Below are 26063 nucleotides of genomic sequence, written 5' to 3'. Positions count from 1 at the left end.
AAATTAGTTAGCATATAGTGCAACAATGATTTCAGGAGTAGATTCCTTAATGCCTCTTACCCATTTAGCCCATCCTCCCTCCCACAACCCCTCCAGTAACTCTCAGTTTGTTCTCCACATTTAAGAGTCTCTATGGTTTGTCCCCCTCCCTGGTTTTATATTATTTTTCTTCCCTTCCCTTATGTTCATCTGTTCTGTGTCTTAAAGTCTTCATGTGCGTGAAGTGTTATTTGTTTTTCTCTAACTTTGCTTAGCATAATACCCTTTAGTTCCCTCCACATCGTTGCAAATGGCAAGATTTCATACTTTTGATTGCCGAGTAATACTCCATTATATATATGTATATATACACACATACATATACATATATATACATATATATATACACACATATATATACGTATATATACATATACATGTATATATGTATATATACGTGTGTATATATGTATATACATGTATACCATGTTTTCTTTATCCATTCATCCATCGATGGACATTTGGGCTGTTTCCATATTTTGGCTATTGTTGATATATATATACACACATATATATATACATATATATACGTATACATGTATATATGTATATATACATGTGTATATATGTATATACATGTATACCACGTTTTCTTTATCCATTCATCCATCGATGGACATTTGGGCTGTTTCCATATTTTGGCTATTGTTGATAGTGCTGCTATAAACATTGGGATGCATGTGTCCCTTCGAAACAGCACACCTCTATCCCTTGGATAAATGCCTAGTAGTACAATTGCTGGGTTGTAGGGTAGTTCTGTTTTTTAGTTGTTTGAGGAACCTCCATACTGTTTTCCAGAGTGGCTGCACCAGCTTGCAATCCCACCAACAATGCAAAAGAGATCCTCTTTCTCCGCATCCTTGCCAACATCTGTTGTTGCCAGAGTTGTTAATGTTAGCCGTTCTGACAGGTGTAAGGTGGTATCTCATTGTGGTTTTTGATTTGTATTTCCCTGATGATGAGTGATGTTGAACATCTTTTCATGGGTGGGTTGGCCATCTGTCTTCTTTGGAGAAGTGTCTATTCATGTCTTTTGCCCATTTCTTCACTGGATTATTTGTTTTTTGGATATTGAGTTTGAGAAGTTCTTTATAGATTTTGGATACTAACCCTTTATCTGATATGTCATTTGCAAATATCTTCTCCCATTCTGTTGGTTGCCTTTTAGTTTTGCTGATTGTTTCCTTCGCTGTGCAGAAGATTTTTATAATAGTAGTTCATTTTTTCTTTTGTTTCCCTTGCCTCTACAGACGTGTTGAGTAAGAAGTTGCTGCAGCTGAGGTCAAAGAGGTTTTTGCCTGCTTTCTCCTCTAGGATTTGATGCCTTCCTGTATTATTTAGGTCTTTCACCCATTTTGAGTTTATTTTTGTGTGTGGTGTAAGAAAGTGGTCGAGGTTCATTTTTCTGGTTGTTGCTGTCCAGTCTTCCCAGCACCACTTGCTGAAGAGACTGTCTTTATTCCACTGGATATTCTTTCCCGCTTTGTCAAAGATGAGTTGGCCATACATTTGGGGGTCCATTTCTGGGTTCTCTATTCTGTTCCATTGATCTGAGTGTCTGTTCTTGTGCCAGTACCATACTGTCTTAATGATTACAGCTTTGTAGTATAGCTTGAAGTCTGGGATTGTGATGCCTCCTGCTTTGGTTTCCTTTTTCAAGATCGCTTTGGCTATTCGGGGTCTTTTCTGGTTCCATACAAATTTTAGGATTATTTGTTCTAGCTCTGTGAAAAATGCTGGTGTTATTTTGATAGGGACTGCATTGAATATGAAGATTGCTTTGGGTAGTATTGACATTTTAACAATATTTATTCTTTCTATCCAGGAGCATGGAATCTTTTTTTCCATTTTTTTGTGTCTTCTTCAATTTCTTTCATAAGCTTTCTATAGTTTTCAGTGTATAGATTTTTCACCTCTTTGGTTAGACTTATTCCTAGGTATTTTATGGTTTTTTGTACAACTGTAAATGGGATTGATTCCTTGATTTCTCTTTCTGTCACTCCATTGCTCTTTTTAACCACTGTGTGCAGAGTGGTGGTTGCTGCACTGACCCTTCTCACTGGCCATTTGAACACTTCTTTTGCACATCCCATCGTTTTCATAGGGGACCAGAAATTGTGTCATCCAAATTGGGTTCTGAGAACGAAGGCCAGTGTGAGTGGCTCTTGAAACCGAGGGAAGTGATCTTATCAATCACAGGATGAAAAGTCATGAAACAGAACCCCTTTGCTTAAAAACTAAGGAAGATGGGGAAATGCTATGGCTGCAGGCTGCCCGATCCAAGCAAACATAATCATCTTTTTTTTTTTAATCTTTAGACTCTCAAGCAGAACAAGTAGAAATGGGCATAAAAACCTTTTATCCCTCTGAACTGTTTGAGGCCCCCACCATCCCCAAATAGCTCCATGTGGAATTCTTGAAATTCTCCCACAGAAGATATTCTCCCACAAAACCTCAGCACAGTCATCAGAATTAGGACATGAATGTTGACTCGTTGAACCTCCAACCCCATTCAGGTTCGCCAGTGGTTTCCATTTGGTTTGGTTTGGTTTTGGTTTTGGTTTTGATTTGGTGTGGTTTAGAGTGGTTTGGTCCTGTTTGGTCTGGTTTGGTTTAGTCTGGTCTGGTGTGGTTTCACTTGGTTTGGTCTAGTTTGGTGTGGTTCGGTCTACTTTGGTGTGGTCTGGTTTAGTTTGGATCCTTTATAGGAAAAGGATCTGTGCAGAAGCAGACGTCGTATTTACTGGTGGGGTCTCCTTAGTGTCCTTGGATCTGCTCAACCCCTGGCAGCACAGCCGTCTTGAGTGACTTTCACGTCCGGCTATTTGGGGGGCTGTCCCACGGTTTGGGTTGGCTCCATGCTTCCTCGTAATGACATCCAGGTTTTGCATTTGGGGGCAGCACTGTCACAGGAGAGACACTATGGATTCTCAGTGCAGCATGTCGGGAGCCCAAAGACATTGATTTGTCCCATTGTTGGTGCTGTGAGTCTTGATCACGTGATTAAGGCGCTGTCTGCTGGGTCTCTCCACTGTAAAGTTCCTCCTTATTCCTGGATAGTCTATTTCTAAACCTCTTTCTGCTATCAGATCAGGGCAAAATTAAAGCAAAGGGAAAATTTCCCCCAAATCAATTTTTATGTAGCCTTTATGACAGCAGGTATGGATCCTTATATGGTAACACATACTTTTCATGTACACTCATATTTTTATTATTTATTTATTTATTTATTTATTTATTTATTTATTATATTTATATTTATTTATTTATTTTATTTATTTATTTTTGCTTAGAAATGTGCAGTCACCTCCTAAAGGCAGACATCGCCAAAGGGGACACATATTTCTAAATTCTTTTAGCTGGAAGGCTAGCACGCCCTCCACCATCACCCCCCAAAAAACACACAAAGATTCCCAACACACATGAGTAAAGGGCTGAATCTTCAGTCTGTGCGAATTATTCTAATCTAGGCTTGGTGCTTTCTGCTCCAGTGACCTATAGACTTTCTTTCTCAAAGAGGAAAATTAGACAAAATATCTGATCTACTGGGATATGGCTTACACACACTCAGGTGTTTTCTCCCCCAGCCTTGTGTAATTTCTTTCTTTCTTTTTTTTTAAATTTATTGCCAATGCGTGTAGTCTTGGCTTTGGGAGCGCATTCCTATGATTCATCACTTACATACAACCCCAGTGCTCATCCCAAGTGTCCTCCTCAATGCCCATCACCCATTTTCCCCACTCCCCCATATCCTATTCCCATCAACCCTCAGTCTGTTCTCTGTTTAAGAGTCTCTTATGGTTTGCCTCCCTCTCTCTTCGTATCTAATTTTTCCTTTCCTCCCACTATGGTCTTCTGTTAAGTTTCTCAAATTCCACATAGGAGTGAAATCATACGATATCTGCCTTTCTCTGACTGACTTATTTCACTTAGCATAATACCCTCCAGATCCATCCACGTTGTTGCAAATGGTCAGCTTTCCTTCTTTTTCATCACCCAGTAGTATTCCATTCTCTGTATATATAGCCATTCATCAGTTGATGGACATTTGAGCTCTTTCCATAATTTGGCTATTGTTGAAATGCTACTATAACCACTGGAGTACATGTGCCCCTACGAATCAGCACCCGTGTGCCCTTTAGGATAAATTTCTAGTAGTGCTATTGCTGGGCCATAGGGTAAATCTAATTTTGATTTTTTGAGGTACCTCCACACTGTTTTCCAGAGTGGCTACACCAGTTTGTATTCCCACCAACAGTGCAAGAGGGTTCCCCTTTCTCCACATCCTCACCAACATCTGTTGTTTCCTGAGTTGTTACTTTTAGCCACTCTGACCAGTGTGAGGGGGTTCTCCTTGTGTTTTTGGTTTGTATTTCCCTGATGATGAGTGATGTCGAGCATCTTGTCATGTGTCTGTTTACCATCTGGATGTCTTCTTTGGAAAAGTGTCTATTCGTGTTTCTGCCCATTTCTTCACTGGATTATTTGTTTTCTGGGTGTTGAGTTTGGTAAGTTGTTTATAGATTTTGTATACTAACTAACCCTTTATCCGTTATGTCATTTGCAAATATCTTCTCCCATTCCATCGGTTACCTGTTAGTTTTGTTGATTGTTTCCCGTGCTGTGCAGAAACTTTTTACCTTGATGAGGTCCCAAATGGTCCGCTTTTGCTTTTATTTCCCTTGCCTTCAGAGACACATCAAGTAAGAAGTTGCTGCAGCCGAGGTCAAAGAGGTTGCTGCCAGTTTTCTCCTGTAGGATCTTGATGGTTTCCTGTCTCACACTTAGGTCTTTCATCCATTTTCAATTTATTTTTGTGTATGGTGTAAGAAAGTGGTCCAGGTTCATTCTTCTGCATGTTGCTGTCCAGTTCTCCCAGCACCATTTGCTAAAGAGACTGTCTTTTTTCCATTGGATACTCTTTCCTGTTGTCAAATATTAGTTGGCCATATACTTGTGGGTGCATTTCTGGGCTCTCTATTTTGTTCCATTGGTGTATGTGTTTTTGTGCCAGTACCATACTGTCTTGATGATTGCAGCTTTGTAATACAGACTAAAGTCCGGGATTGTGATGCCTCCAGCTTTGGTTTTCTTTTCAACATTACTTTGGCTATCTGGGGTCTTTTGTGGTTTCATAAAAATTTTAGGGGCGCCTGGGTGGCTTGGTCGGTTAAGCGTCCGACTTCGGCTCAGGTCATGATCTCACAGTCCGTGAGTTCGAGCCCCGCATCGGGCTCTGGGCTGACAGCTCAGAGCCTGGAGCCTGTTTCAGATTCTGTGTCTCCCTCTCTCTCTGCCCCTCCCCTGTTCATGTTCTGTCTCTCTCTGTCTCATAAATAAACGTTAAAAATATATATATTTTTTAAATTTTAGGATTGTTTGTTCTAGCTCTGTGAAGAATGCTGGTGCTATTTTCATTGGGATTGCAGTGAATGTGTAGATTACCTTGGGTAGTATCGACGTTTTAACAATACTTACTCTTCCAATCCATGAGCATGGAATGTTTTTCCATTTCTTTGTGTCTTTTTCTAGTTCTTTCATAAGATTTCTATGGTTTTCAGTGTGCAGATCTTTTACATCTTTGGTTAGGTTTGTTTCTATGTATTTTGTAATTCTTGGTGCAATTGTAAATGGAATATATTCCTTGATACTTCTTTCTGTTACTTCATTATTTGTGTCTAGAAATGCAACCGATTTCTATACGTTGATTTTGTATCCTGTGAGTTTCCTGAATTCATGTATCAGTTCCAGCAGTTTTAGGTGGACTCTTCGGTAGAGTTTCCTGTCATTTGTGAAGAGTGAAAGTTTGACTTCTTCTTGTCAATTTGGATGCCTTTTATTTCGTTTTGTTGCCTGATTGCTGAGGCTCGGACTTCCAACACTATGTTAAATAACAGTGTGAGAGTGGACAGCCCTGTCATGTTCCTGATCTCAGAGGGAAAGTTCTGTTTTTCCCCATTGAGAATGATATTAGCTGTGGGCTTTTCATTTATGGCTTTTATGATGTTAAGGTATATTCCTAATATCCCGACTTTCTTGAGGGTTTTTATTAAGAAAGGATGTTGTATTTTGACAAATGTTTTTTTCTGCACCTATTGACAGGATCCTATGGTTCTTATCCTTTCTTCTATTAATGTGATATATCACATTGATTGATTTGCAAATATTGAGCCAGCCCTGCAGCCCAGGAATGAATTCCACTTGATCATGGTGAAGAATTCTATTAATATACTATTGAATTCGATTTGTTAGTATCTGGTTGAGAATTTTTGCATCCATGTTCATCAAGGATGGTTGCCTGTAATTCTCTTTTTTAGTGGGGTCTTTGTCTGGTTTTGTAATCAAGGTAATTTTGGCTTCATAGAATGAGTCTGGAAACTTTCCTTCCGTTTATATTTTTTGGAACATCCTGAGAAGAATAGGTGTGAACGCTACTTTAAATGTCTGGTGAAATTCTCCTGGGAAGGCATCTGGCCCAGGACTCTCACTTGTTGGGAGATTTTTGATAACGGATTCAATTTCTTCATTGGTTATGGGTCCGTTCAAATTTTCTATTTCTTCCCTTTTGAATTTTGGTAGTGTGTGGGTGTCTAGGAATTTGTCCAATTCTTCCAGGGTGTCCAGTTTGTTTGCACATAATTGTTCATCATATTCTCAAAAAATTGTATGTATTTCTGTGGTGTTTGTTTTGATCTCTCCTCTTTCATTTGTGATTTTATCTATTTTGGTGCTCTATTTTCTTTTTGAGAAGTCTGGTTAGGGGTTATCAACATTCTTTATTCTTTCCAAAAACCATCTCTTAGATTCTTCTGGGTTTTTAAAATTCTTTATTGTTTATTTCTGCTCTAATCTTTATTATTTCTATTCTGCTGCTGACCTTGGGCTTTCTTTTTTTTTTTTTTAATTTTTTTTTCAACGTTTATTTATTTTTGGGACAGAGAGAGACAGAGCATGAACAGGGGAGGGACAGAGAGAGAGGGAGACACAGAATCGGAAACAGGCTCCAGGCTCTGAGCCATCAGCCCAGAGCCTGACGCGGGGCTCGAACTCCAGGACCGCGAGATCGTGACCTGGCTGAAGTGGGATGCTCAACCGACTGTGCCACCCAGGCCCCCCTGACCTTGGGCTTTCTTTGCTGCTGCCCTTCTAGTTCCTTTAGATGTGAGGTTAGGTTATGTATTGGGGACCTTTCTTGCTTCTTGAGACAGGCCTGAATTATAATGTATTGTCCTTTTAGAACTGCCTTTGCTGGATCCCAAAGGCTTTGGACTGCTGTGTGTTCATTTTCATTTGCTTCCATACATGTTTTGATTTCTTCTTTAATTTCATGGTTGACCCATTCATGCTTTAGTTGGATGTTCTTTAATATGCATGTATTAAGGGGATTTCCAAATTTTTTCTTGTGGTTGATACCAAGTTTCATAGTGTTGTGATCTGAAAATAAGCATGGTATGATCTCAATCCTTTTATACTTGTTGAGGGCTGTTTTGTGACCCAGTATGTGATCTATTTTCAAGAATGTTCCATATGCCCTCGAGAAGAATGTGTATTCTGCTGTTTTGGATGAAAACTTCTGAATATACGTTAAGTCCATCTGGTCCAATGTGTCATTCAGAGCCATTGTGTCCTTATTGATTTTCTGACTAGATGGTCTGTCCATTGCAGCAAGTGGAGCATTAAAGTCCCCTACAATCACGGTATTATTATCTATACATTTATTTATATTTGTGATTAATTGATTTACATATTTGGGTGCTCTCATGTTGGGGGCATAAATATTTACAATTGTTAGCTCTTCTTGATGATGGACCCCTCAGTTATGATATAATGGCTTTCTTCATCTCTTGTTACAGTCTTTGTGTTAAAATCTAGTTCGTCTGGTATAAATATGGCTACTCCAGCTATCTTTTGATGTCCAATAGCATGATAGATGGTTCTCCATCCCCTCACTCTCAATCTGCAGGCGTCCTCAGGTCTAAAAGGAGTCTCTTGTAGGCAACATATAGATGGATCTTATTTTTTTTTTTTATCCATTCTGATACCCTGTGTCTTTTGATTGGGGCATTTAGTCCATTTACATTGAGAGTGATTATTGAAAGGTATGGATTTACTGTCATTGTGTTATCTGCAGGTTTCGTGCTTATGGTGATGTCTCTGGTCCCTTGTAGTCATTGCTGCTTTCCACTCACAGAGTCCCCCTTACGCTCTCCTGCAGGGCCGGTTTAGTGGTCACAAACTCCTTCAGTTTTTGTTTGTCTGGGAAAGCCTTTATCTCTCCTTCTATTCTGAATGGCAGCCTTCCTGGATGAAGGATTCTTGGCTGCCTAGTTTTTCTCTTCAGCACATTGAATGTTTCCTGCCCCTCGCTTCTGGCCTGCCAAGTTTCAGTGGACAGGTCTGCTACTACCCTTATGTGTCTACCCTTGTAGGTTAAGGCCCGTTTTTCCCTAGCTGCTTTCATAATTCTCTCTTTATCTTTGTATTTTGCAGTTTCACTATGATTATCTCATTTTTTGTTGATTTTGAAGGGAGTTCTCTGTGCCTCTAGCACTTGGATGCCTGTTTCCTTCCCCAGATGAGGGAAGTTCTCAGCTATAATTTGTTCACATAAACCTTCTGCCCCTTTCCTTCTCTCTTCTTCTTCCAGAACTCCTATGATACGGTTATTATTTCATTTCACAGAATCACTTAGGTCTCTAAATCTCCCCTCATGGTCTAGTAATTTCCTTACCCTCCTTTTTTTCGCTTCATCATTTTCCATAATTTTGTCTTCTATTTCGCTTATTCTCTCTTCGACTTCTTCCATCCTTGCTGTCACTGCAGCTGGGTTATTTTGTATCTCATTTACAACATTTCTTAATTCTTCTTGATTATTTCATAGGTCTTTGATCTCTGCAACAATAGATTCCCTGGTGTCTCCTATGCTTTTTTCAAGCCCATCTCTCAGTCTCATGACTGTTATTCTAAATTCTTGTTCAGATATATTGTTTATATCTTTTTTGAGCAGTTATCTGCCTGTCATTTATTCCTGGAATTTCTCATGAGGAGAGGTCTTCCATTTCATCATTTTGGCTAGGTTTCTGGTTTTTACACGTTTTAATAGCTTGTTATGTGTCCTGCACCTGCAAGTCCTACCATATTAAGAATAGGTCCTGGGACTTCAGGAAGTGTTTGTAGAGTGTGATCATGTTACATATTTGGCTGTTCTGTCACACTGCTCATAGTGGTGATGGTTTGGACCTTCCACCAGGGGTGTTTTGATTTGTTTACTGAAGGAACCCTGGAAAAAGGAAAGGTGAGGGAAGCCTGATTCCCATACAAATAAAAAATGAAAGAGTCAGAAAAAAAAAAAAGACCAGGCAGAGAATCAAAGAAACTATAAGGCTTAACCCAGAGAGAGAAGGGGGAAATTAATAAGGAGATACAGAAAAAGTGTAAAAACAATAGAGAAAAATGCCTGACTAAACAAACAAACAAACAGAATGGAGAATGAAACCAGGTGGGGTGTATTTATATATATATATATATATATATAGAGAGAGAGAGAGAGAGAGAGAGAGAGACTTGACCAAAAGTCAAATCAGAAACTGTGATCGTGATTCCAAAGGAAATAAAAAGAGGAAGGTAAAAAGAAGGGAAAAGAGAAAAAATGAAAGAAAAGAAAAGAGAGAAAAACAAAACAAAACAAAATGGACTAACATAGAAAACTGCAGGACAGCTGCCTGTTGGTGCTCAGGACCGCTGGCTGTGCTGGTCTGGAGGAGAGGCTGTCTGGCCTGGTCAGGGTCAGTCCTGCTCCAGTATTTAAGCAGTTACCAGGCATGGAGGGGCGGGGTTTGTTGTAAACCGGTCCTGCCTCCACTGGGGGCTGCTGTCCTGTTCCCTGAAGCCCCGCCATGTTGGTGATGGGGAGAAAAGTGTCTCAAACCATGCTGTTCAGACTGTCCTCATAGAGGAGTGCAGGGAGGGTGGGGGCCAGCTTGTCCTGTTCCACAGTCTCCTGCACCTCCTAGATGCTCAGATGGGATTGAAAACAAGATGCCTTAAAGAATCCCACACCTCACAGACTCGGTTCTGGGGTAGCACCATTCTGCCCAGCCTACACGGCTGATGCCTGCAGGGTCTTTTTTCCTTGGGGTGGCACTAAACCCTCTTCCCACAGTACACCAGGGTGGGGACTGCTCTCTCCCAGTCACCCCTGAGATCGCTACTGGGCCCCGGGGCTGGCTCCCTCTCCACGAGGCATGTGCACACTGCAAGCTGCAAGAGAAAGTCTTGCACCCCTGAAAACTCTAATCTTCAACTCCTTCAACTCCTGAGACTTTGCAAAGTACATGCACTGTACTGGCACTGTGCAAAGTACTGGCACTCTCCATATTTCTTGTTCCCCCTCCATGGTCCAGAGATGTTTTTCTCTCATCCGAACACAATGCCATACTCCTACAGCCTCTTTCTCTCCCTTTTGTGTCTCCACAGAAGGGGTCCCCTCCCCTCCATGCCTATGCTGACCATTTTACCTCTCCCAATCCACATACATGCACCTCAGTCCCGCCAAGCTGTCTCCTTCCACCTGTGGAGATGTTTCTATCACTCCCCAGACCTATTTCCTGGGTGTTCCAAGTGTTCTGACCTCAATACAGCTGTGTTTGAGGGACCAGGAAAATCCTTGTTCCACTACTCCTCTGCCATCTTGACTCCAGTCTTTTCTGTTTTAATGTGTTTTTTCAAGAGAGAGAGAGAGTGTGTGTGTGCACACAAGCAGGGAAGGGGCAGAGAGAGGGGGACAGAGGATCCCAAGCAGGCTCATAGTGACAGCAGCAAGCCTGGTGAAAGTCTCAAACTCACCAACCATGAGATCATGACCAGAGCAGAAGTCGGACACTCAAGTGACTGAGCCACCCAGGTGCCCCAAATTGTGTAATTTCTTTAGCCGATTGGGGGTGAGACAGAGAGCTGCTTGCATGTTTGTATCTGACATGCACTTTGTTGGATTATTCCAGAATATGGGTGGATTTAGGCATCAGTCGATTTCACCTACTTTGTTATTAAGAAGACCCAAAGCCACGTTACAACCTGCCCAGACAGGGTTGAACCATATTCTGGCCCCATTTGGTCTACTTGCTGATGGCGTCAGGCTTGCTCAAAAGGCCACCCCATCACCCGGGGTCACCAACAGGTCTGGGGAGTCTCTCGAGCCACCTGTTTGCTTGGGGGCCATAACCATCAGATGTAGCGGGCATGGAGCCTGGGAGCCACTATGCTTACTTAGATGCTCACACAAATGCTTCATTTCTATGAAAATCAGAGCAGGGGGAAATAGTCCTAGCCTGGACTATTTCTGCCCCTATACCGACACAGTTGTAAAATGTCATTTTTAATGGTATTTTTGGGGAGAAAGGAGCAATAAAGACAAACATGACTGCCCCCCTCCCCAGGCCATCATGGAACTATGGGTGTGTTTTTCTGGTAGGAACCTCTTCAGCCATTTAGAGATGAGTACCTCTGGGGACAGTGGAGAAATGGGTCTGTTCTCAACCCAGATTTGTCTCCTCCTCACCCGTGCCTCCCAGGTGACTTGGATGAGGATATAATCCTGGAAGAGGAAATCATTTCCCGAAGCCAGTTCCCTGAGAGCTGGCTGTGGCGCATAGAGGAACTCAGTGAACCTGAGAAAGATGGGTAAGGCTGAGACACCCCCCCACCTTAACCCCCCCACCCCCAGACCAGCTGCTATAGCGGCCCCATCTGGACCACTTCGTTTGCATGCACCCCATGCCTCTCTTTTCTGGAATCACTGGGCAACCCTACAACCCAGACTAGAAAAAAAATCAAGAGTCAGGCTCCCTCCGTGTGCCCAGCCCCCACTCCTCCCTCCAACCTGCCCCTTGGGGCCCCTCCACACCAGCTCTCCCCCCAGGCCCCTGACACCTGCCTCTTTTTAATATCCCCACTTCTCCTCCATCCAGAATCTCTACAAAGACCATGAATATATTTTTGAAAGACTCCATCACCACCTGGGAGATTCTGGCGGTGAGCTTGTCGAACAAGAAAGGTGAGAGAGGGTGGTGGCCCCATGCTCACGAGTCAGGGATCCCAGGGCCATTGGGCGTTTTCTCATCCCATCCAGAGAGATCCCCTGTTTCTTGGTGGCTGACACACTGCTCCCAGGTGACAAGTGGGGGTGTCAGATCCTGCTCTGTGGGTGACGAGTCAGCGCCTTTTGTAAATAGATTTTCTTTCGAGAGCAGTTTTAGGTTGACAGCAAAATTGAGGGGAAGGTACAGAGAGTTCCCACATACACCCAGTCTACCCACCCCCGACGCACACAGTCTGCCCCGCGCAGACATGCACTATCAGCATCCCTCACCAGCATGGCGTATTCGTGACACTGACACGCCTATCGTCACCCCAAGTTCATCATTGACATGAGCGTTCACTCTCAGTGTTGTACGATCTGCAGGTTTGGACACAGATATAAGGACATACAGAATAATTTGCAACAACAAACACGCTTAAGGGGTGGTGTTGACAGGGTGATGGGTAAATCCATTAAGAATATATGAAGGAGGTAGCAGGATGAAATGTATGATTGGCACATTGGCGGCCAGATTGTGAAACTTGGCCAAAAAAAAAAAAAGGTAACCAGGGGGTAGGGGGCCCACCACAGGGAGCTGGGGAGCCCTGGTCTAATGGGGGTGGTCTCAGGCAGGCCTCGGAGCAGGGTGAGGAGAGGGAGGCACTAATTTTAAGGCAGATGTGTGATACTTTCATGTGATCATTTTGAAAAAATCAACGTGAATGCAAAAAAAAAAAAAAAAAAAAACCCATGATGAACAAAATATCTCCATTGTAAATAGAAGCCAGCACTGAGCTGAGCCATCATGGAGTTTGAGACAAGAGGGAAAATGAGTGCGCCCCGCCGCCCCCCGCCCCCCATGCCTGATTTAGGTACATTTTAAAGGTTAATTTTTTCGCTGAGCATTAAAGTAGGTGAAAAAATATTGAAACATTAAAAGGGAGGTATGTTAGGGGACTGGGGTTGCTCTGTTAAGTGTCTGAACTAGGCTCCAATCATGATCTCACGGTTCATGAGTTTGAGCCTCATGTTGGACGCTGTGTTTTACCAGGTACAATTTTTTTAAAGTTTATTTATTTATTTTGAGAGAGAGAAAGAGAGAGATACAGCGTGAATAGGGAAGGGGCAGAGAGACGGGGAGAGAGAGAGAATCCCAAGTAGGCTCTGAACTACCGGCCAATGCAGGGCTTGAACTCATGAGACCCCGAGATCATGACCTGAGCCGAAACTGAGAGTCAGATGCTTATTGACTGAGCCACCCAGACGCCCTTTACCTGGTACCATTTTTAACTCCCAACACATTATCTCATTCAGTGCTCACAAGAACCCTCTGAGGTTGGTACATTTATTCTCCGACAAATGAGGATACTGAAGCTAGGGAAGGCAGGTCACTTGCCCAAGATCACCAGGGGATGAACCTTTCCGGAACGCCATCTTAGAGGCTCAGAATTTATATTTTAGGATGGTTGCCAGTGGAACTTGGAAATTTTAGACTCCTGAGATACCATGAATGCAAAGAGTCAGCAGAGTTACAAGCAGGGAGCTCCTCAAGCTTAAATGTCTGGATTCAAATCCCAGGTCGTCCGCTAGGCAGCTGTGTGGCCTGAGTCAAGTTACTCACCCTCTCTGTGTGCATCCATAAAACAGGTATAATGCAAATAGTAGCCACTCAAAGTGTTGTACAGAGAGTTTTTTGAGTTAATACGTGTGGAGCCTTTAAAATGGTGCCTGGCGGGGCGCCTGGGTGGCGCAGTCGGTTAAGCGTCCGACTTCAGCCAGGTCACGATCTCGCGGTCCGTGAGTTCGAGCCCCGCGTCAGGCTCTGGGCTGATGGCTCGGAGCCTGGAGCCTGTTTCCGATTCTGTGTCTCCCTCTCTCTCTGCCCCTCCCCCGTTCATGCTCTGTCTCTCTCTGTCCCAAAAATAAATAAACGTTGAAAAAAAAAATTAAAAAAAAATAATAAAAAAAATAAAATGGTGCCTGGCACATTACAGATGTTCGATGAGTGTGAGTCATTATTGAAGCCAAACATATTTTATTTTTGTAAATTTTTTTTTTGAGAGAGAGAGAGAGATCTCGAGCAGGTGAGGGGCAGAGAGAGGGAAACACAGAACCTGAAGCAGGCTCCAGGCTCTGAGCTGTCAGCACAGAGCCAGATGTGGGGCTCGAACTCACAAAACATAAGATCAGACATGAGGTGAAGTTGGATGCTTAACCGACTGAACCACCCAGGCACCCTGGTTGATTTTTTTTTTAATTAATGGGTTTTCTTAAAAAAAATTTTAATGTTTATTTACTTTTGAGGGATACAGAGACAGAGCATGAGCGGGGAGAGGCAGGGAGAGGGAGACACAGAATCTGAAGCAGGCTCCAGGCTCCAAGCTGTCAGCACACAGCCCGACGCAGGGCTCGAACTCATGAACTGTGAGATCATGACCTGAGCCGAAGTTGGACGCCCAACCGACTGAGCCACCCAGCGGCCCCTAATTAATGGGTTTTCTTAAACAATTTAGGTTTACAGAAACAACTGAGAATTACTACTCACTCCTCAATTCCCCCCAATTCCCATCTCTAACCCTTTTTTGCATTAGGTGGTACCTTTGCCACAATCCCTGGGACAACACTGATACATTATCATCAACTTCAGTCAAAAGCTAGGGTTCCCTTTCAGTGATGTACCTTCCATGGGTTTGGACCAACATGCGGTGACATGTAGCTGTCCTTCCAGGGTCACGGAGAGTAGGCGTTTCTCTGCCTCAAACATAACACGGATGGTGTGTCAGAAGTCATTCCATGTGTTGTTCTCTCTCGCTCCTTCCAGCTTGTTCAAGGGAAAAGCTAAGTCTGGTGCAAGGATGTCCTCATCTCCTCTGTAGGTCTTGACTGAGTTGGATTAGCAAGGAGAGAGCAGGTCTGCTTTCTGCAGGCACAACGTGAGCTGGCCAGTATTTAACAAAACAAAACCGTTTTGTTTCCCTGGAGGTAGCCTCCTGTTTGTGGTGCAAAAGCTGGTTTTTCACCCACCAGAGTAAATTAAATCTGGCTTTAAGAATGTGAAAACTGAGGGGCGCCTGGGTGGCTCAGTCGGTTGAGCATCTGACTTCAGCTCAGGTCATGATCTCACGGTTCGTGAGTTCGAGCCCCGTGTCGGGCTCTGTGCTGACAGCTTGGACCCTGGATTCGCTTCAGATTCCGTGTCTCCCTCTCTCTCTGACCTTCCCCCATTCATGCTCTGTTTCTCTCTGTCTCAAAAATAAATAAACATTAAATATATATATATATATGTATATATAGGATGTGAAAACAGGGAGCGGAGGGCGTCTGGGTGGCTCAGTTGGTTAAGTGTCTGACTTTGGCTCAGGTCATGATCTCATGGTCCATGGGTTCGAGCCCTGCGTCGGGCTCTGTGCTGACAGCTTAGACCCTGGAGCCTGCTTCAGATTCTGTGTCTCCCTCTCTCTGCCCCTCCCCCATTCCAGCTCCGCCTCTCAAAAATAAATAAACATTAAAAAAATGTAAAAATGAATAGTAGATAAGAAATGATAACTACCTCCCGTGACTATAACAGACCCCCCCGAGAATGATGAATAATGACTGTAGGTTAGCAAATAAAGATTTTGTTCAAGTCTCTATTTTTTTCAACACTGAAGAATAGACACACAAAAATTATTAAATTATAATATATTTCTTTTTTAACTGCATTTTAAAAATATTTACTTATTTTTGAGAAACTGAGAGTGGGGGGGGGGAGCAGAGAGAGAGGGAGAAAGAGAATCCAAAGCAGTCTCCACACCATCAGCTCAGAGCCTGAGGCCAGGCTCCAACTCAGGAACCTGGAGATCATGACCTGAGCTGAAATCAGGAGTCAGACGCTTAACCACCTGAGCCAACCAGGTGCTCCAAATTTTAATACACTTCTTGGTGCAACACTATTTTTATTTATTTTTTTAGTGTAACATTTTTTTTAACGTTTACTTATGTTTGAGACAGAGAGAGACAGAGCATGAACGGGGGAGGGGCAGAGAGAGAGGGAGACACAGAACTGGAAGCAAGCTTCAGGCTCTGAGCCGTCAGCCCAGAGCCCGACGCGGGGCTCGAACTCACGGAGCGCGAGATCGTGACCTGAGCTGAAGTCGGACGCTTAACCGACTGAGCCACCCAGGTGCCCCAAATGTTAATACACCTTTGGTGCGACATTATTTTTATTTATTTTTTTAGTGTAACATTTCAATATGATAAAGCTTTTGCACATTTTGCTTGCATCAACCCAGTGCTTGAATATAGCCTAGTAGCTGTTGAATCACAAATTAACCATCGCTTTTGCAGTCATTGTCACTCCTGTAGATCAACACTGTCCACCAGAAATACGATGCAAGTAATTTTAAACCTTCTGGGAGCCCCATAAAAAAAGAGGCGGTGACATCCATTTTATCATACATTTTTCTGTAACCAAATATCTCCACAATGTTATTCTTGCAACTTGTGGTAAATACGTTGAAAAAATATGCTGAAAAATATGTTAAAAAAACCCACCATCACGCTAATGATAATGTTATAATAATCATCTATTGATATTTAAGACTAACCTATTAATATCTCGAAATTGTGAAAGATGCATTTTGCTTTGGTTTGTACCAAGCCTTTGAAATCTAGTACATATTTTATGTCTGCAGAGCATCTCAAGGAGGGTGCTCATCTTTTTTTTTTAAAGATTTTAATTTTATTTGTAAGTCATCTCCACACCCCACGTGAGCTTGAACTCATGGCCCCAGATCAAGAATCACACCCACCACTGACTGAGCCAGTGAGTGGAAAGGCACCCCTAGCCTTTCATTGGAAGTACTTTGATCTGTATTGTAGGATTTGCAAAATGTACAGCTGAAAAGGTAGGTTGACATATGCAGATTGTTCCAAACATGTGTTAAAAAGTTTTCTGAGCTAGCCACATTCCAAGTGCCCAGAGACCAGAGAGAGCTCAGGCTACCATTTTGGAGAGCCCAGGTATGGACCCTTCAGGTGTGCTCGAGCCCTTCCCCCTGCACACCTACCTGTGAGTAAAACTACAAGAAGAAAATGGAAACCGTACATCACAGTGACTCCCAGCTGCCACCACTATCGGTAATGTGTCACCTGTACAATTGTTTAGCCCCTGGGCTTGCACAAACACAGGCTGAGCTTGACACAGCTCCCGCAGTGAGGGGTAAGCACTGAGAGCCTATCCACCTCCTTCCCTTGACACTCCACTCCTGGGCAGGGATCTGCGTGGCTGACCCCTATGAGGTCACGGTGATGCAAGACTTCTTCATCGACCTGCGGCTACCCTACTCTGTCGTGCGCAATGAGCAAGTGGAGATCCAGGCCGTGCTCTACAATTACCAGGATGTTGGGGAGCTCAAGGTGGGTTCCCGCGGGGGCAGAGGTATGGTGGAGAGCTTGGAAGATGGCAGGTGTGGGGGGGAGCCATGGCACATGCCCCTTGACTGATACTCTCCCTGGCAGGCAAGGGTGACCCTGATCTACAACCCAGCCTTCTGCAGCCTGGCCACCGCCAAGAAACCCTATCAGCAGATTGTGAACATCCCAGCCAAGTCCTCAATAGCTGTCCCTTTTCTCATCGTGCCTCTGAAGGTTGGCCTACATAACGTGGAGGTCAAGGCTGCTGTCGACAATCGTTTCCTCATGGATGGTGTCATGAAGACCTTGAAGGTCGTGGTGAGTCCTTGGGGCACCTGCAGTCCCTTGTCCTTTGGGAGAGGCTCCTGTCTCCCCATGCTGTCAACCCAGGTTGGAGACACTGACTCTGAGACACCAAGAGTGTCCAGTGTCCAGCTTAGGATGTTTGAGAGTCCTGCAAGATTGTAAGCAAGGCCAGGATTAGGGTGAGTAAGTGAGGAACAGTTACATTTCTACACTTTCTTAGTGATGAACATTCTCAAAAATAATACTAGATCAAGTCATAAATAAAAATAAAGCCTGCAGGTGACTGGAGTGCCTGGGTGGCTCAGTCAGTTAAGCGTCTGACTTCAGGTCATGGTCTCACAGCTCATGAGTTTGAGCCCTGTGTTGGGCTCTGCACTGACAGTGGGGAGCACAGAACCTGCTTTGGGTTCTGTGTCTCCCTCTCTCTGTGCCCCTCCCCTGCCCCCACTCACACTCTGTCTCTTTCTCTCTCAAAAAATAAACATCAAAATTTTTTAAAAAAAAATAAAAAATAAAAGCCTCCTATCATCTTTGTTAATATTTTCAAGCAAAACGTGAGGTCATGAGGGTAACAATCTTTTAACGCACTATTGTAAGGAATCAAAATTAATGCCAAAAAACCTGTGATGAACAAAAGATCAAATTTTAAATACAGACAGTGCCAAGTCAAACCATAATTGGAGCCTGAAGCTAATGGAAAAATGAAGGCTCCCATCCACGTGTCTTTTTTTTATGGTTGAAATTGTTTAGTGGTTAATTTTCCCCCGAAAACTTAAAGTAATTGAAAAAATATTGAAACATTGAAAAGTAAATGCTTTAAAACTCACAGTGTTATTTTACAGTGAAATGTCTTATTTAGATTCATACCAGAATTTACCATAATATTTCTTTTCTGACTTTAATAGAACCAAACTCGAATTTTTTAAACAGATTTTATTTATTTATTTTTTTTAACGATTATTCATCTTTGAGAGACAGAGAGAGACACAGAGCATGAGCGGGGAAGGGGCAGAGAGAGGGACACAGAATCGGAAGCAGGCTCCAGGCTCCAAGCTGTCAGCACAGAACCTGATGCGGGGCTTGAACCCATGAACTGCAAGATCATGACCTGAACCAAAGTCGGATGCTCAACCGACTGAGCCACACAGGCACCCCTATTTTTTTCTATTTTAAAAAATATTTACATATTTTGAAAGAGACAACAGAGTGCAAGCAGGGAAGGGGCTAAGAGAGAAGGAGACAGAGAATCTGAAGCAGGCTCCAGGCTCTAAGCTCTGAGCTGTCATCACAGAGCCCAACATGAGGCTCAAACTCATGAACTATGAGATCATAACCTGAGCTGAAATCAGACGCTTAACTAAGCCACCCAGGCGACCCAAGGTTTTATTTTTAAGTAATCCCCACGCCCGATGTGGGACTTGAACTTACAACCCCAAGATCAAGAGTCCCATGCTTTTCCACCGAGCCGCACAGGCACCCCCAGGAGCACAATCTTAATTATCCCTTTTATCAGGGGTCCCAGTGTGGCTCAGTGTGGCAACATGGGAAGAAACCCAAGAGGGCGCTGGAACCTGCACGGCGCTCCCCAGAGCCAGTGTGTCCACAACTCCCAATTCTGCACCCTCTGATGCTGGTAGCTTGAAATCTATCATGGCAGGGATGTTCACAGGATGGAAACTGCCAGTGCCACAAATCAGGATCTTTTCTTCCTGGAGAGATGGCTATCAAATGTTTACCAGCATGCCATGGAGGAGACTGGGTCTCCAAAGGAAAAGGTGTGCATTAGTACCAGCTTCAAGGAGAATGTGTGATGGAAGGGCACAAACAGCAGCAGTCCAGCATGGAAGGAGAGCTTCACTTGGGACATTGATAATAAGATAGCCCCTAGTTTAACTGAGCGCTTACTAAGTGCCAGGCATTGTACTCAGCACTTTATGCACATTCTTTTCTTTTAAGGACATTTGAGAGGCAGTGGGGGTAAACTGACTCCCAGTCACAGAACTAGGATGGGTGATGCCATCGTGCCCATGCCCTGCTGATCAGCTGTGTCTGTTCTTTTATTCACCTGACTTCCCCCTCCCCCATCCCATCCCAACGCTGTTCAGCCTGAAGGAATCAAAGTCAAAAAAACTGTGGCCGTTCACACACTGGATCCAGAAAACCGGGGCAGAAGTGAGTCAGCCACAGCAGAAGGGTTGAAAGCTGGGGGGTCGGGGGTAGGGGGTGAGGCAGGGCCTTATGGGAGAGGGTGACGCCATGGGTCCCTCCCATTCCACTGGCAGACGGAGTGCAGCGAGCAGAGATCCACGCCACAAACCTCCGTGACCAGGTACCAGACACAGATTCAGAGACCAGGATCCTCCTGCAAGGTGAGCTGCCACTGACCCTAGCCCAGGAAGGCACAGCTCTGGAGAAGGGGGCCTAATTTCTCCAAATTCTGGGCATGTATACTACCGTGCGTCCCCTGCCTCCACTACAGCTAGAACAGCAGGCCACCTCCCTGATCTGTTTTATAGAAGGCTCCAGGCAGTATTTAGTTCAGCAAATAGCCTTTGCTGATAGAGAAGCTTAAATGAGAAACAGTATAGTTCAAGAGCAGGAAATTCTGGAACTAATTGCCTGAGTTGGACAACTGGAGCCAGAAGGGAAAAGAAGTTCCTGGAAAAGCACCTTGTAACCTGTAAGCTGTAAGGTTTTGGGGAGAGACCCTTGGTTTTCTCATCTGTGATGGGGTGAATAATAGTACCGATATCAAAGGCTTGTTGAGAGGATTAAATGAGATACTGTATGATGTTTCTCTAGAATAGCGCCTGGCAACAGCATGAAGCATGATCTAAGTATTGATGACGATTGTTCTGGAATTAATTTGCCACTTGTAACAAGAGGCTCAGGGAGCAGATTTGTGTGAAGCATAAGACCCCCTTCCCTACAAATGTAGACACCCTCCCCACTCCCCTACCCCCGCCTCCTACCTCCTACCATCACGTCCCCTCAGCCCCCAACTGCCCCTGACCTCTTTGGCACTGGCTGCCTGGAGCCTGGGATCGCTGGGGACAGCCCTGACCCTTCTCACCCCACCCCATGGTGGGTGAGTTGCTTGAGCCCTGTCCTCCCGCCCGGTTGCAGGGACCCCGGTGGCTCAGTTGACTGAGGATGCCATTGACGCGGAGCGACTGAAAAACCTCATCGTGACCCCCTCGGGCTCCGGGGAGCAGAACATGAAAAGCATGACGCCCACGGTCATTGCCGTCCATTACCTGGACCAAACGGAGCAGTGGGACAAGTTGGGACCCACAAAGCGAAAGGAAGCCTTGCAGCTCATCAGAAAGGGTGGGTCTGCCTGGGAGACCCTCTCTGCTCCAGCCACCTCCAGAGCAGGGTCCTCCCTGAGACCCAGGCCCCTTTCCAGGCCACGCCCTTCCTCTAAGCTCCTCCCCTTTCAGGATCCCTTCTTTTCAAAGACCTCCCTTGACCTTTGCCCTCTCTGAGACCCTGGGCCCCTCTGAGCCCTCTAGAACTCCCTCTCTCACTGAGGCCCCCTTGCCCTGAACCCCCTTGAGATCCTTCGCCTCTCTGAACCCCTCTCCTCTGAGAACTCCTTCCCCTTTTAGAAGTCCCTTCCGCTCTCCCAGCAGACTTCCCTGCTCAGCCCTGAGCCCCCTCATTCCTCCCTGAACCCCTGTCTCGCCCCTCAGAGAACCCTTGTCCCCTGAGCCCCTCCACTCAGCCCCTGCTCCTCTGGAGACACTTCTGGCTTCCCTGCAGGGTACTCCCAGCAGCTGGCCTTCAGACAGGACAACTCGGCTTTTGCGGCCTTCCAGAACCGGAAAGCCAGCACCTGGTGAGTGGTCTGGCACCCCACTGAGCAAGGCGGCCTTGGGTGGTCCCACCAGGTCTCGCCCGAAGGGCCCTATGCTATGGACCCTCAGCCCACACAGATGAGCCGCCCACCTTGAGCTGCCACGTGGCCTGTGGACATCAAGCGCCCCCTGTGGCTAGGCTGGCGCCTGCCTTGGGTGGGGAAGCTGGGCCAGCCTGTAGGCCCCGCCCCTCTCTGCTCATTGGTTTCCTGGAATGGCAGTCTCTGGATCCCGGAGGCGATTGGCTGACGCTTTGTGCCGCCCACAGGCTGACAGCCTACGTGGTCAAGGTCTTCTCTCTGGCAGCCAATCTCATTGTCATTCAGGCCGATGTCATCTGCGGAGCTGTCAGATGGCTGATCCTGCAGAGGCAGAAACCCGACGGGGTCTTCCAGGAAGATTCGCCCGTAATTGACCAAGAAATGACTGTAAGAGGCAAGGGTTTAGGGCAGGCTGGGGGGAGGGGTGGCTGTAGTCACAGGATAGACAGGAGAAAGGCTAGCCCTTTGGCTGAGAATGTCACTATTCCATCTGAAAGACTAGAGGCCTTCAGAATCTAGTGCAAAACAGAAGTCCCTCCCTCTTCATTCAGAAAATATAGAACAACTCACAGCTGTGGTTCTCTAAATGTGGTCTCCAGGGCAGCAGTATCAGCATCACCTTCAAACTAGTTAGAAATGTATTTTCTAAAGCTGGACTCGAGATTCAGGAATCAGACACTTCAGGAGGAGGGCCTAGGAATCAGTTGCTACAAGCCCCCCACCTCCCCGCCATATGATGCTGATGCATGCATAAGGTAGAGAATCATTGCCTTAGCCTGACCCTTCAGGCTTCCAATCTCACACCATCCCCCTACCCCCATCCACATGCCATCTGTACTGAAAGGAGCCTTGCTCTATCCAGCCACAGGGCCTTTCACATGCTGTTCTCCCTGTCTGGCATGCCAACCCTGGTCATCCTGCAAGGAAATCTTTCCTGATCTCCCCAACTGAGTCACACTCCCACTTTCCAATCTCACTGCCACATCCACTTCTCCTCCTGCACCGCACTCACCAATTTGTAACGATATGTCTACTCGTGAGCCAATTGGTTCATGTCTGTCTCCCCTACTAGATGGGGAGCACTGTGGGGGTGGGACTGGTGTTGGGTTCTTACCCACCATCTTTTCCACAGCATGAGCAACAATTGCTGAATGAGTGAATATTGAAGAGTGTGGCCCACCTAGGGAGAGACACTGAGGAGATTCTCACCCCTGCCTTGACCTGCTGACCCTACAAGAGGTTTGGTCAGCATGTGGGGACATAGTGGTGATACTATCCTTATTTCCTGCTTCCCATTCTAGGGTGGCTACCAGGAGAATAAGGAGAAGGATGTGTCCCTCACAGCCTTTGTTCTCATTGCATTGGAAGAGGCTAAAGATATTTGCAATGATCAGTTCAACGTAAGTGTCCACCCACCCTCTCCTTCTCGCCTCCCTACCCAGGGCACATCACCTTGGTGGGTGAGGTGTTACATTAGGTGATTCCCAGTCCTCCCAGTGTAATAACAGCCACCACAGCAGCCATAATGCCCATAAAACCATAATAATTCCCAGCATTTTTTGAGCAGTTAACTAAGATGCTCATCTAAGTGCTGCACATGCTAAGTCCTGTAATCCTTCTAAGAGTCTGAGACGTAGGCTACTCTTCTTATCCCCAGGTTACAGAGGAGAAAACTAAGACAGAAAGAGATCAAAGAATGGGTCCTTTCTGCCTGCTTTACCCTGTCCAGAGAGTGTCAGCCAATTTCAACAAAAGCCCCCTCAGCCTGCTTTCCCCATCACTGCTACATGAGCAGTGCAGCATACCTTGCTGCTTCCCTGAAGAAAAGGCACAACCCAGACCCAAGAACACATCAAGGCTACTCTCTTAGTTCAGGAGATCTTTTAGGAAATTTTCCAAGGGGCCCATGACCCCAAAAAGGAAATGATTACAAATATTGGCTCACGGCTGTCTCTTTTTCCTCTGGTTTTGGTTCTGAAGCAGAGAAGCTTAGAAAGGTGGACTCCCGAGAGTCTCTGCAATTACTCCCTCTGCTTTGTCCTGGGGTTTGAGAGTGGTTTGTTTGACCTTAACTTGCCAAGGTGGAGAGCCCAGGATTTTACCTCAGGCAGCTGCCCCTCCCTTCATCGGACTCAAGATAGAAGGGACAGGGCTGTTGACTTTAGGGCCTCAGAGGGAACCAGGCCATTCTGGGCCCAATAATTCCTCTCTCCCTGCCACCCAGCCTGCCCAGCAGAACTTGGCTGCCTTCCTTGGGGAAATAGCCAGACCAAACCTAGAGCTTTCAGATTCCCATAGGGGAAATTCTGATTGGCCCACCCCGGGTCAGGTGGTCATACCTGGACCAATCAGCTGAGGGCAGGAAGTAGGTCTTACTGAGCAAATATGGCTGCTTCCACTGTGGCCGAGTGAATGAAAGACCGAAGTTTCTGCAAAAGTCAAGAGTAGATGGAGAAAAGGCAGCTGGGCAGGGAAGCTGGGCAGCTGGGAAAGGATTAGTTTCTTCTGCAAGGCACCAACATTTTCTTCTACAAAATGGCAACACTGTAGCAGGATTCTTGCAGAGAGATTCGTGACACAGAGGTTTATTTTCCAGGAAGCAACTTTATTCCTGCCAGCAGGCTCAGTTGGGTTTATACCCTAAGAACTGAGCCCCTAACTCCAGGTGGCATAGTGTTTTACATATCTTTTACTCCTTTGTCTCCCATATATGGTAACACACAAACATGCATTCTGATGGAGGGATCTCATGTTACAGGGTCATGAGGGATGTCAAGTACTCTTATAGCCAGGTTGCCTGAGGTTTTGTTTTTGTTTTGCTTTTTTTCCTTAGGGAGGGGCCCTACCACAACAGTATAACTGAGCATAGCATAGGCTATAGAAGCAGATTGCTGGGGTGCAGATCAGGAGTGTGCTGGAACTAGGGTGCCTGGGTGGCTTGGTCGGTTGAGTCTCTGATGTCAGCTCAGGTCATGATCTCCCTGTTAGGGAGTTCCAGCCTGGTATTGGGCTCTGCGCTGACATCTTGCAGCTTGGAGCCTGGAGCCTGCTTCTATTCTGTCTCTGTCTATCTGCTGCTGTCCTCTCTCTCTCTCTCTCTCAAATACCAATAAACATTAAAAAAAAAAAGTGTGCTGGGATCAGTCTGTGAAAGCCAGGACTTCCAGGACTTTCACAAGCTGGTTGTTAAACACAATCATTCTTTTCAAGCAAATTATGTAAACTGACTTTAGACTAAACACTAAGCATTAAAAGCAAAGGTAAGAAACACTCAAAACTCATCACTTCCTGATTGTTTTATTACTTTCCCTCATTATCTATGACAAATGTATCCATCTCGAGGTTATGTACCTATAAGGTGGAAATGCTATCTACTTCTGTGCTACTGCCCCCCTCCCCCCAACTCTGCATTCACTGACTCCACATAGTTTGAAATTGGCCACGGTAATATTTACACCAAGAAAGTTCGCGAACGCTGCACATCATGTCTTCCTCCTTCCATCATCTCTCTGGGTCTCAATCTTGTCATTCGTGCAGTAGAGATGATGATGAAAATAATGCCAACCCCATAGGATCCTGAAGTTCAGCGATTGCCTGTGTGACTGCCATATAGTAAGTGTTAGCTGTGAAGCTGATGATTAGAGAAGAGGTTTCCCAGTGGGGTGCTGAAGCTGGGTCATGCTAGGTCATGAGTGTCTATCTGCGACACATATTCTCCCCTTTATGTTCAGGGCCATTACGTTGATAGCTTGAAATTGCCCACAGTGGGAGCATTTACACCACAGTAATCGGCAGGCGATAAGACAGACCCCTGGCCCCCATACACACTCCGGAGAGCTGGTGCTCAACTGTTACCAAAACACCACTGGATATATAAACTGTCCCAGGCACATCAGAGTTACTCAGAAACAAGGCAGTTCATGCATACTAAAATGTCTGGAAACCTGCCCCCCCCAAAAAAAAGAAAAAAAAAAACATCCTAAACAAATATGTACCAGGGACAGAAACCATCTTCGCACCCAGAAATTGACATTTGTGTGATCCTTACCAGCTCTTTGTGGCAGCAATATCCACCTTACCAGGGAAACCAATCCTGTTTCTTATAGAGCCTGGAGCGCAGCATGGATAAAGCAGGAGATTATCTTGAAGCCCACTACAGGAACCTGCGGAGACCGTATTCTGTGGCCATTGCAGGCTATGCCTTGGCCCAATTGGGAAGACTGGAGAAAGACCTCCTCGAAAAATTTCTGAGCACAGCCACAGGTGAGTGGCAGCCTGGTGAGGTAAAGAGGCATGCATGGCCAGGGTTTGGGGGTGGTCATCTCGAGCTGGCATGTGTGGCTCTAA

The 26063-nt window shown here is 45.2% G+C and overlaps 1 protein-coding gene across 1 annotated transcript in view; it reads left to right on the top strand.

Annotated features, from left to right (window-relative positions):
- Positions 1-26063, top strand: part of LOC115499687 (complement C3-like) — a 44974-nt gene that overhangs the window by 10040 nt on the left and 8871 nt on the right. The window contains exons 18-28 of the mRNA XM_030293831.1: positions 11610-11718; positions 12006-12091; positions 17370-17512; positions 17615-17827; positions 19921-19987; positions 20098-20184; positions 20942-21145; positions 21581-21656; positions 21944-22103; positions 23018-23116; positions 25823-25979. Coding sequence (XP_030149691.1) covers positions 11610-11718; positions 12006-12091; positions 17370-17512; positions 17615-17827; positions 19921-19987; positions 20098-20184; positions 20942-21145; positions 21581-21656; positions 21944-22103; positions 23018-23116; positions 25823-25979 — 1401 coding nt within the window. The remainder of the gene's footprint in view (positions 1-11609; positions 11719-12005; positions 12092-17369; positions 17513-17614; positions 17828-19920; positions 19988-20097; positions 20185-20941; positions 21146-21580; positions 21657-21943; positions 22104-23017; positions 23117-25822; positions 25980-26063) is intronic.

This window comes from Lynx canadensis, chromosome A2 (genome assembly GCF_007474595.2).
Source record: "Lynx canadensis isolate LIC74 chromosome A2, mLynCan4.pri.v2, whole genome shotgun sequence".
In the NCBI taxonomy this organism is placed as follows: Eukaryota; Metazoa; Chordata; class Mammalia; order Carnivora; family Felidae; genus Lynx; species Lynx canadensis.
The sequence above is the reverse complement of the archived record's forward strand: the minus strand, read 5'-3'. Positions and strand labels throughout refer to the sequence as shown.